Below are 12,042 nucleotides of genomic sequence, written 5' to 3' on the forward strand. Positions count from 1 at the left end.
TCCTTGAATACAATGAACAGTACATTTTTTTATAAAGTTTAGGGTATTTTAGTAAATTTAACTTTCCATCAACCCCATTAACAGAACCGGGGGGGGGGGGGCAAAGTGATGGAATCTGAAAAATTAGGGAGGCTGGCTTTATCTCAAATGAAAGTTCGGGGGAAAATTCTTACTACTCCCAAAGTACTGGGCAGTAATCTGTAATTTACCATTTTTTCTTCCATTCAATTCCTCCTCCGCCCTCCGTATCCCGAAACCATTTGTTTCATCCTCCGCGGCTTGGGAATTGTAACCCTAGCCTACACTTTAGATCTCCATTAAACGACGAAGCGTGTTCTTCCACCTCCCCTTGCTTATCTGCGTTGAGATTCAGTTCAAAGAGGGAAAGAAGCTCCACTTTCATCCAAGGTGAGCATCGTTTTCGGTTTTCCTTTCCACTGAAAGAAAAAAAAAAAGGTTTAGGGTTCGTTTAGAGGCAATCTCTGTTTCATTTTTTTTTTTTTTCTTCTGTAGGCAAAAGGTTAGGGCTTTTATTGCATATGCAAATTCCAAGCCTATAATATTTCTCTATAAATTAGGTCTCCTCTCTGTTCGTTTATTAGCAGTTATTTGTGACATCTTTTGCCTTCCAAACTCCAATCATTGGCCTGCTATGTTTCTCTTATTAGATTGCATAATTTGATTAAGCTTCATTTCTTCGTTAATAACTTTATATATACAAGTTCTGAAAGCGTGTTTGTCAATGAGTTTTTTCGTTTGAACGTTCATATTTAATTTCAGTTGCTTTGGTACTTCGATCTGAAATTTTTTATGGTGATGAATGCGATTTCTGAATGATTCGAGAGATTCTCAATTGCAGGTTACAACTGACAAGTGAACAAATTAATTTTGGTGGTTCTACTGTTATTTAGGGTTTTCTCGGTGGCGGTGAACATAGAACAATTTGTACTATATTCGGAGAAGTATTTATTTTGGAATGATGTGGGGTGTAAGAGAAGAAAGAAGCATAAAGGCATGTAACAAGGATGGATCCCATGAGGCATTAGAGCCGTGTTTGGTCTGATAGACAATAAGAGAGAAACCGAATGTTCATAAGTAATTTTTTGAAATTCCTTTAGAACTTTACTTCAACTTTCTGTTTCTTGGTGAAACACAGCGTAAGGGCCATGGTATCTTCATTCTTGGTTCTTGGTGGACACAAATGAATTCACATGGATCTCCTATGCTACGATGATTTGAGAAGAAACCTTTCAGAGATACTCAAATCCTCCTCTAGCAAACCCCTAAGGAAAGTGAACTAGGTCAAAGAGAAAACTTGTTGAGGAGTGTGACAAGACTGAGCATCAACAGAAGGCTTACAACAGAAAGAAAAGGGCTTCGTTTCTGGAGGTGGTAGGGATTGAGGTTGAAGGAGAGGGAGTGGTAGCCCAGGAAGAAGCGGGAGAGAATAGAAGGGAGAGAGAAGAGATGGAGGAAGGGATCCCAAAGAGAAGATAATCCAGGAGAAGGAAGAAGTAATAAGGGGAGGGTGAATATTAAACACTTAGTGAATAGACAAGTGGAGGTGGGAAAACCATTGGGGTTAAGTTTTTGTTTTTTTGGGTGGGGAAGGGTGGTGAGGAAAGCAATCGAACAATTTGAAATGAAAAGAAGGGAAGAATCTAATAAGAAGAGAGTTATTGGGAAAGAGGGGAGGTGTGGGGGGAAGGGGAAGGGTAAGTAGGAATTGTTGATGAAGAATAAAAGGTATTAACCAGAAAAAGGAAAAAGAAAAAAAGTTTTAGGGGAAGGGGTGAGGAGGGGGAGAATGGGCAAAGGAGGGAAGAGGATTTGGTGGGTGAAGAGCGGAGGGGCTGTTTGTAGAAAGAAGAGAAGTGTGGTGGAGGTTGAAATTGGATATGAGGTTGCTACCAGGGAGTTTTAGGGTCTGAAAGATGGAAGAAGAAATGTTAAGGCGTGAGGTAGGAAATTTCAATCTGGTAGAAGAAAACTAGAAGACAGGTTGAAGACTTGGATTGGAAATGGGTCAGTTTGGTGGCAGCTGTTGGTAATTTTGTTGCAGGTGGGGTCTGGGTGATGCCCAAATTGTGCAAGTCAAGAAAGAAATCCTGGGGAATAGTTCTATGGAGGTGATGAAACCTCCAAATCGTAATTTGGTCAATTTGAGCTGTTTGCTTTTGTTTTTTGCTGTTGTTAATTTGATTTGATTAACAACAGGTCGGGCTGTTAATCGTATGGGGTCTGGGTGGCAGCTGTTAATTTGATTTGTTATAGCATGCTCACAGGTTGGGCTGGGCTTTTCCTCTTTATAAACAGTAAATGACCAGGCCCAAGCCTGGCCCAACCACTGGACCTAGATCTTGAGCCCAAGCTCGGCCTTGCATAAAGCCCAAAGACTGAGTCCAAGCCTGAAGCTCGATCTAGACAAATATTTTATATTATATATTATTAATAATATATTATATATTTTATAATGCTCTATATATTATAACATATAAACCTTTTTCACTACTAGAAAATTTCTTAAAGTACCCCTAAGTTTTCTGACAATTGTCTAAAACCTCCCCTGCCGTTAACTTTTCGTCACACTCATCACATGCGATATCACGTGATTAATATATTTATCAAAAATTCCTAAGACACCCTTCTACTTCTGTTTGGATGATTATCTTCCATGTATATCAGAGAGCAATAAAGCTCTCAGAGCACATGCATTCTGTTTGTTAGCTCTCAAAGCGGATATGTTCAGACCCAGTGATTTAAAAGGTGCGCCTTTTGAAAATTTGGCGCTTTTTTGCTTTTTTTTGAACATAACGGCCAATTTGGTAATGTTGTTCATTCATTCATCCCAATAAAGTGTCTTCTTAAAAAGCAATTAAAACCATAAAATCATTATTTTTTGTGTGAAAACCAAGAATTTAAGACCTAACGTGGACTTGTTTGGGCTTGCCTCGAGGGGCGTGGCACAAAGCGGGCTCGTAGAATCAGAAACGTAATATGTTTTACATTACATTAGCTATGTGAAGTACTGCAATTGAGTGAAAAAAGAAATTAAAGGTTTTACATGCTTGAAAATGTTTTATATGTTTGATTTTATTTTTAAATTCTCGTAGAATCAGGAATGTAATATGTTTTACGTTACATTAGCTATGCGAAGTACTGCAATTGAGTGAAAAAAGAAATTAGAGGTTTTACATGCTTGAAAATGTTTTATATGTTTGATTTTATTTTTAAATTCTCATTTGAATGTGCTTTATATCTTATGTTTATGTATTTTAATTTTAGATTATAGGTTTTTTAAAACATTATTTTAAAATTTTAGTTTATATTTTTTATTAACATTATGTTTAATATTTTTTTATTTTTTTGGACTTTTTTGAATTTTCTGACATTTTTCTTTGATTTTTTAGCTTTTTTTTTGCGCCTTGCATCAAAAAGGCGTGCGCCTCAGGCACAAATTGACCCCTGCGCCTTTTTTGCGCCTTGCGCTTTTAAAACACTGTTCAGACCTATGCCAAATGAAGCATACCAGCAATTGGAGCCTTGGCCTTTCCGGCATAGAAAATAACAGATGTGAGCTGTTCATGGGATTTGGCTATGAAGATCAGACTACTTTCGTTTTTGAGTAGGAAACCCTACCCTTTCGTTTTAGGGTGTGCCCGTCTCTATGTGAAGAAAATGATGTGGGAAGAGTGGGAATATCAGGCAGGGGATGAAGAAGAAGGAGGAAGTGGAACATGACGGTCCTGTTGATTTTGATTTCCGTAATTCCTTTTTTGTTAGAGAAGGATGGAGTGCCACACAACCCCAACGGATCCATGAGAATCTGGTGGATTTCCAAGTTCCATGGAGGTTCAATTTCCCATTCAAGCAACCCAGAACTTTGAGTCTTCTGTAACTCAAATCAACTGTTGTGAGCAATATTTCCTACCTGTCTCCATAAACCCATAAGCTCAAAGTGCCTTCCCCTGTCCAGCAGTATTTTGGTAAGAGATATTTAGCCATTTTCCTGCTCCCACCACCAACCAGTCCATCTTCACAATTCCAATTGGTCTTATTAAATTTCCTAAGCACCCAACCAAAATAATCATCAAACAAATGTCTGAAGAACAACGAAACTCACTTTAAATATTCAATTAAACAGTGCATAAACCCTAAGACGTTATTCTTCTTCTTTGTGGTAAATGTTTCATCAGAAGTATAACAGAAGGAAATAGGAAACAACTGAATTAATGGCAGAGACCATAGTCTGATGATTTAGAAGAAAGGGATGCTGCATGCCAGCTATGGTGGCTGGAGAAATTTTTTTAGCAGTTGGGTTTTATTTTGAAAATTTGAGAAACAGTGGAGGGCAAATTTGACATTTTATTTTTTCGTTACGATTTAACAATGGTGACATTTATCAGAAATAGTAGGGGTACTTTAAGACAATACTGAAACGGTAAGGGTATAGTTAGTCAATTTCCTAAACCTTAGGGGTAGTTTAAGAAATTTGCCCATTTTATTATTGTATAACATATATTATATATTATTAATATGTAATATTATCGGGCTTTGCTTGGGCCTTGGGCTCGGACTGGGCTTATTTGAGAAAGCCCAATCCTGAGCCCGTGGGCTTAAAACTTTGTCAGAACCCGATCTAGAACAGGCCGGGCCGGGCTACCCAGCCCATGAACATGTCTAATTTCAAACATCCTAGTAACTCAATTGGTTGGAGATGGTGTTGTGATATTAAACAGAAAGATTGTAGCATTGCACATTCAATTCCTTCAATAAACTAAACTGTTTGAGCTCTAAATTTCATAGGTGCAACGTATGATCTGTTGAATTTCCTATTCAACATAAAATCTGAGGTTAATCCATCAAGCATGACAACAAGCTAGATGAGGTGCAGTGAGGTTCAGGTGAAATCACTGAAATGAGCCTTCCCTGTGAGCCTAATGCCTAAGCACACCTGAGGCATGCCTTTTAAATCACCAAGGCTGATAGGAGTAGATTCTATGGGGCCTTCAACCCACTGGGATGCTGATTTTATTGAGTCAGCACTCAGAAGTGCATAGGAGCTCAAATTGCAAACCAGTTTTATCTCTCTCCTTTAGTTATCGAAGGGGATTCAGTTAATGTGATATGGTAGTGCAAAAGTGTGGGGTGGGGCCCTTGTTTCATGCTCACTACGTCAAGGAAATCAAGGAGATTTGGCCAGTATAACCATTCAGATTAGTTGTATACTGAAGACTTAAAATCAAACTGCAGGACTTGGTAAATGTAGGATAGACAGGGCTTTCTTCTAGAGTGCCTGATCCTTTTCAGTTTTCACACTTAAAACACATGGTTTTTCTACTGTCAATACAGTGGCCTTTTCTCAAAGAAGGAAAAAAGGAATCAAGGAAAGGTCATTGAATTTGTGAAACTGGTTAGAAAGTTCAGGGAATGACCAAATAACTAAGCTTTAAATATTTGGTAATTAAAGTTTCACAGCAAGACTCCATGAACTTCTGTTCAATCAATAAATTATGAACATTTTCTTCCAAACAATCTAATAAAAAAGGTTTTTCCCGAAATAAATGCTCTATGGTTCTCTATTGTTGTTGTCCCTTTGTTTTATTGAAATCTGTTACCTTTTTCTGAAAAAAATAATAATAACCACAACCCCAATGTTGAGTCTTCTCCTTTCCTTTTTCTGTAATAAATTACAGGTTACAATGTACTCCCCTGGAAACTAGCCTGCAATATATTTGATTCCTACTAATTCCTTGCCTGGCTAGAGCATCTGCCAAGCAGTTTGTTCACTTGGAAGATCTTTTGATCCAGAAAAAGAAAGATCTTCTAACTTTGGAGATTTTTTGGTAAAATTTTTTCTTATTCCTCTATATTCTCTCTGATATTAGTGCATCTTAGGAGTCAGGTTCTCAAAGTCTGCTGGTTTTGGAGGTCTACTTATATTTTTTCATATCTTTGCCCTTATGGGCTTGCTGTCTACATTTAAGTCTGTAGGCTTTATACCGTGTGCTTCTTTGTCACAGTCACTCATGCAAGATATATTAGATTTCAGGTTGCCTTTGAGGAGTCCAAACCTTGAATTGTACTTATTAAGTGTTTGGAATCGTTTTTCCTCTACTCTCTTTTCCATGACTAAAGAGTTTTGATTGTTAAAATAAGTATTCCTTTTTATGCAAATCAAATAGGAGTGGAACACCTCCTAATTGAAGGAGATTCTAAGGTGGTTGTGAGCTGGTTAACAGACCTGAGCTTGGAAAATTTGGTGCTACAAGGATTTCCTAAAGAAGGCAAGCTGGCTAACAAGCAACATGAATGTTAGTTCACGTTGGGTGAGAAGGTCAGCAAATGCTATGGCTGATGGTCGTGCTATACAGGGGGTCTTGAGGGAACATCTGTACTGGGCAACCTTGTAATGTTTTGATTATAGTGTACTGTGGTTCCTTACACTTATACTTTCAAGAGAGGTCGCACCTTGTGCCTCTCTTTGGGGTGCTGTAACTTTTCTTACATATTGGTAATGAAATAACTTTTCAATTATAAAAGAAAAAGCCTATGTTGTACCCTATAAAAGATAAATGGTTTAGCGGATTTTAGCTATTGGAATATTTTTTCCTTTTATAGGTTTGGCCAATTGTTCCAAATATTTCAGATTGTATAAGCATTTCAGGACCCAATGATTGAGATTGAGAGTCATTCTCCTTTGTAAGTTAACTTTTTAATGAGGACTCTGTAAGTCCTTTAAATTTGAATTTTGCAAAACAAACTGCATTGTTTTTTTTTTTTTTTTAATTTTAACCTCTAAAATAGTTTGAAACATAACAAGAGAACCAGAAATACTCTTCAGCTGCTCTACTATTGCTAAATTTAGATGACATCCCATGCTCTTACTTTGTTTTATTAACAAGTTCTTGATTCTTTCTTCAATTTCTTTCAGTTACTGTCTTGCAAAACTGTCTGTGGACTACAATAGAATTATTTATACCTTATATTAAGTGCTCCCTCCAACTTCTCACTTCCTTGTATAGGGTAAGTTATACTTTGTAATGGCGGGGAGAAATCGCATGCCTCGCAATGCTTTCAGTGATGGTCGACGTGGTTATCCCCCTGAAGGCCCATATGTTCGGGGCCCTGTTGCTCGGCCACCTCATCCCTCTCTGTTGGAGGAAGAACTTGAAATTCAGCATGTTGAAATTCGGAGGCTTTTGGATGATAATCGGAGGCTAGTCGAAGATCGCATTGCTTTGCAGCAGGAGCTAGGTGCTGCCAAGGAAGAGCTGCATCGTATGAATATTGTTATTGCAGATATCCATGCAGAGAAAGAAGCACACACTAGGGAGCTTATTGAGAAGGGATTAAAGATGGAAGCTGATCTACGAGCAACTGAACCCTTGAGGAAAGAGGCTCTGCAGATGCGTACAGAAGTTCAGAAACTGGATAACTTAAGGCAGGATCTCACTGGGCAAGTTCAGAATCTCACAGAAGAATTAGCAAAGGCAAAAGCTGATAATCAGCAGATGCCAATTTTAAGGCAAGAGATTGATGCCTTACACCAGGAACTAATTCGCTTTAGGTAATTCTCAATGCATCTTTTGGAAACCCAGTTTTATCAATGTAGTGAAGTGATAGTTTGTTGTATTGGCCCTTCTAGTCGATGCAACGACTAGTTGGCACCTTGGCATTGCTTACAACTATGCAATAAAAGGATGATATTGAACATTTGGTTCAGTCTTTGTTTTGTAAACATAAAAAAGGCTGGATAGATTAGAATGGTGAATTACAGCCTGTTGTGTTTTGAAAGAAAAGTGCAATCTTGATTATTCAATGTGCTCTTTATTCGTGGCAATACGTACTAGCAGACCTCTGATTGGAAATAAAAGCTTAAGAGCTCCTCCAACACCTTCCTTTTATTTTATACTTCTTTTTTCGATTTCATATACTGCCAGTCAATCTTGTTCCAACACAAATTTAAAGCAGTGGCATGAATATAACAAAATACAAACATATTCTATATCATTTCAAATAATTAGAGATAGTAACAAACAAACAAAACTTTGAAATATTGACTATTTGATTGGTCATTAATTGAATAGCCATCCTAGTTGATGCTTAGTTGTCCTAGGAGACCACATATTGAGTATCCACCAAATAGCTAGTGATGCAGTCAGTCTGGTTCTCAATCAGTTGATGTTTTGATTATACTGGCGAAATCTTTATATTATGATCATTTCGTGTCATCTTCTTATGGAGAGATTAAAAGGCTAAAAGAATTATTTTTGCAGAAATGCTTTTGAGTATGAGAAGAAGGCAAACATTGAGTTGATGGAACAGAGGCAGGCAATGGAGAAGAACCTGGTTTCCATGGCACGTGAAGTTGAAAAGCTGCGTGTTGATCTTGCAAGTGCTGATGGTAGACTTTTAGGTGCTGGTATGTTCTATCCCATACTATATCTATGTGTTTTGAATAAGATTCTATCCTTGGATTTGTCAGATGTTACTTCATCACTTGAATCCCTTATTTTATCTGTTTGGTGGATATTACGGTACCAACCTTTAGCATTCAAGTTGGTAGTTCAACAGATAAGTTTTGCTTTTATATCAATAAAAAGGTTTTTTAGGTGAAAATGCTATTATTAGATATTGTGTGAAACTTTTTAATCTTACTATGTATGCATGGTTGTATAAGCAATTACATTTGCTTGATATTATGCGATTTTTTCTTTGGTACTCAGTTTAATATGATGGAGTTTGGTTACAAGGAAACTTGTTATGCTACCTAGATTCCTTTTATTTTCTGCTTCCATTTTCTTGCACTTTATACTTTCATCAATTAGTATATTTATAAAGGAAATGTCTAATGCATTGCTATAAAAAGAGGAAATACCTACTAAGCATTGTCTTTTGCATTTCCTGTTCATTTTTTTTTCTTTCATTTCATGCTATGGCAACTATATGATTGTGTATTGATTCCTTTTACATTTGGATTTCACTTTCATGTCTTGCTTCTAATATGTTTCTATTGGTTGCCTGGTTGCTGAAGGTGGAGCTTATGGCATCAAATATGGGAGCTCCACTGGGGGTTTCTCTGCATCTTATGGTGATGGGCTTCATTTGGTATGAATGCTAAATTGAAATTTGATATCTACATTCAGAAAAAAAAGTTCCTCCCTTTGTGAACCTCAAATTTCAACTTTGGACTAATCAACGTATTTTTAGCTTATCATATTCCTTATGCTGCTTTTCAGGGTGGTTCTGACAAGCGTCCTCTATATGGAGCGGGTTCTGGTTCATGGGCTGGACTTGAGAAGCCCCACCTTGGACGCCACTGAGATCCATGGGATTTGGCCTTAGAAACGAAAAAATGCACATTTTGTGTCCTTAATCATTATTCTCCGATATCCCAAGGCTAGAGTTGCTATATTTCGTTGACAGGGCAGCAGTAATTTTAATATGGATGTTGTTAGTGATTTTTCTTTTCTTTTCTTTTGAATTTATATAATTCAGGTTATAACATTTTACTTGGTGATTATCATAGTTCCCATGTTCTGTCAAAGGACTACTTTTGTTTGGAACATTCCATTTGGGTTTATCTTGCTATTTATCTTTCATATGTATGATCAAGTAGATACTGCATATTTTCTTCTTTTTATACAATCTGGATGTTTTGATCTTGTTTCTATGCAATCTCACATTCATGTTTAATACCATATGCTATTGTATCCTGGATAGGTTTTATCTCTAGAAGATGACACTGAAACCATGGGGTTTAATGACGATTTCTAAGTAGTTTTAGGTCATCTGCTTGCTGGAGAGAGGCGTTAACCATACTTTGTGAGTTTGAAAGTATGGAAAAATCAGTGATATGCGTATTATATATGGATGTATGTTATATATGCGTCATGTTCATGCTAAGAGCTTCATAGGAGATACACTATCAGCTTTTTACTGCCTTATGAGATCCTCTTTTAGTTGGCCAGATAGGGAGACTTGGTGCACATCTTCAGTGCAAAATGCGTTCTTGAGCTTTTGTTATTTATAGAAATTCCTAAGTCCTAACACTGTTATTGGATATGGCCTCCTATGGTCTCATGATTTGGATCATATTAATGGCACTTCAGTGGCATCTTAATCATGATGTTCTATGGGTTCTGCTGGCCTTTCAGTTAAGGGTCAATGAGGTGCCTCTTATATATTGGAGCTGCAGACAGAATGGAATTCGTTGATTTCTGGCATTTATTGACGTGATATTTGGTATTATTTCTCTTGATTGGATCTAAAAGAATAGACAGTGCAACTCATGATGGGATTTTCAAAGTGGCTCTATGCATTGGATATGGAGAACAGATTGAGAATAAATGGCTAGTTGTCTGTGTGTTTTCTGTTTCTGTTTTTATGAGGATTGACAATCAGTTGTAGGCCATAATTTGCTTTGTACCTTTTTTAATCCAAGGAGGAGATTGTTTATGGTTCTGAGTTCTAGGAGGCATTTGATTGTATTTAACCTGGACGGAAGTAAAAGCAATGATGTATGTCTATTTATAGTTGCCCCTCTCATATTGCTTCTGATTTACAGCTGTAAAACAGTGCCAACAATGCCACAGAGATTTGACAAAGATATGGCATGGATCAAGAAATCTTTTGACTTTGGCTAAACATTGCCTTGTATCTTATGCTACTTTTCTAAAAAAAACTTTGAGCTTGCATTTTGAGGCCATATTATTACTACAGGAAGACAAAAAGTTTTTTCCCTAGGTCGGGCTGTCACCCATTGAGATCAGTTGCATTTTGTTGGCTTGGAGCACATTGGAAAAATATATGATTTAGTTTTAGAGGTCTTTGTGAAGATTTATCCTTTTAGGGTTTTCGTAGTTCTTCTGCCACATGCATACTTGGAGCTTTGAGAAGGGATAGTGGCATAAGTTGGAGAAATTTATATGGAAGAATCTTCCCTTTTGCAAAATGTTAATAATATGCCGTATTGTTCAGGTATTGTGTTTCATTAAGGTTTCTAATTGCTCATTTGTTGTAGTTTTCTATACCATCCAGTGGTCGAGATTATCTGGCGAGCTAGATAATAATCAAGTTGCTCCTGTATGAGCTGAAGGGATCCTCAAGTATCTAAAAAGGTGGGCATGCTTTGTGGGTTAACTACCTCCTATCTCAACTTTGTAGTCAAGTATTCTGTTACTGCTCTGTATAATGTAACTTTAATATATATTTCCTTTTGATTTTAGATTTTGTATGTGGTATTCTTCTTATCATCCTATGATATCCTTTATATGCATGCGTATAATTGAGAATATCGGGAGAGCATCTTCAATTGAAAATGTCATTGACAACTCACATACAACTGGATTATGTGATGGTTCTTTCACTGCAGTCTTAGACTATGCACTTTTCTTTTCTAAGAAGTTTGTCAAGGATTTATAAATGTGTATGTAGGTTTTTATGAATATTAGTGCCGAATTTAGTCTTTTAGCTTGCCTTGGCCAGGCTTGTGGTTATGGCTAGTAATAATTTGTATGCATTATAAGCCCATGAAGTTGGACAATGTTGCACAAATAAATCTTGGTGTGTTGGTTTGGAGAATTCTTAAATGGATTAGCTGGAGCAGAGATTCAACACATTCATGTTTCTCAATGCTCATGACTCATGAGATGCGTCAGAGGATCACAATATTACAACCAAACTCTTGAGAAGTGATTCAATTTATAAGACACAGAAGTTACCAAAATAGCATCTGCAAGACACCTTTCATGTATAACTGGGCTTTGGTTAGATGACTCAATAACAACTAGTTCATGCCAAAATAGAATGGACAGAGACCATTTTCTCATGCCCCTTGTCTTTTAGTATCCTGTGGAGTAATTGAGTGGAATATGGTCCATGTTGTGATATGCTGGACTACTTGGAAGAAAAGCAATTGATAGATTTTTTTACAGAGTAGAATGATATTTTCTTGCTTTTGTACAGATGACTGAAGTTTCTTAGTTTATTGGGCTTTGAAGTTTGGCCTTGAATGATTTCAAAACCATGGCAAGAATG

General features: G+C 37.0%; 1 protein-coding gene across 2 annotated transcripts; it reads left to right on the forward strand.

The window, feature by feature from the left end:
• The first annotated feature begins 247 nt into the window (after positions 1–247).
• On the forward strand, positions 248–9,674 carry LOC104586611 (DNA double-strand break repair protein). 2 transcript variants are annotated; one of them, XM_088889746.1, is made up of 6 exons: positions 295–408; positions 860–1,095; positions 7,026–7,570; positions 8,280–8,425; positions 9,038–9,111; positions 9,243–9,674. In XM_088889746.1, the coding sequence occupies exons 3-6, from the start codon at positions 7,044–7,046 to the stop codon at positions 9,324–9,326; spliced, it is 831 nt and encodes a 276-aa protein (XP_088745872.1). In that variant the 5' UTR covers positions 295–408; positions 860–1,095; positions 7,026–7,043; the 3' UTR covers positions 9,327–9,674. The 2 variants fall into 2 exon arrangements, with proteins under 2 accessions (XP_010242199.1, XP_088745872.1); XM_010243897.3 differs by lacking the exon at positions 860–1,095 and having other exon boundaries at positions 248–408.
• The last annotated feature ends 2,368 nt before the right edge of the window (positions 9,675–12,042 follow it).

Source organism: Nelumbo nucifera, chromosome 6 (genome assembly GCF_055504915.1).
Source record: "Nelumbo nucifera cultivar China Antique chromosome 6, China Antique-T2T, whole genome shotgun sequence".
Taxonomy (NCBI): domain Eukaryota; kingdom Viridiplantae; phylum Streptophyta; class Magnoliopsida; order Proteales; family Nelumbonaceae; genus Nelumbo; species Nelumbo nucifera.

Bases quoted from the DNA above. Each gene is read 5' to 3' on its own strand.
- LOC104586611 (XM_010243897.3), top strand. From the start codon at position 7,044: ATGGCGGGGAGAAATCGCATGCCTCGCAATGCTTTCAGTGATGGTCGA. The intron at 7,571-8,279 runs GTAATTCTCAAT...TTATTTTTGCAG, and splicing joins CAGGAACTAATTCGCTTTAG to AAATGCTTTTGAGTATGAGA. The intron at 9,112-9,242 runs GTATGAATGCTA...GCTGCTTTTCAG, and splicing joins ATGGTGATGGGCTTCATTTG to GGTGGTTCTGACAAGCGTCC.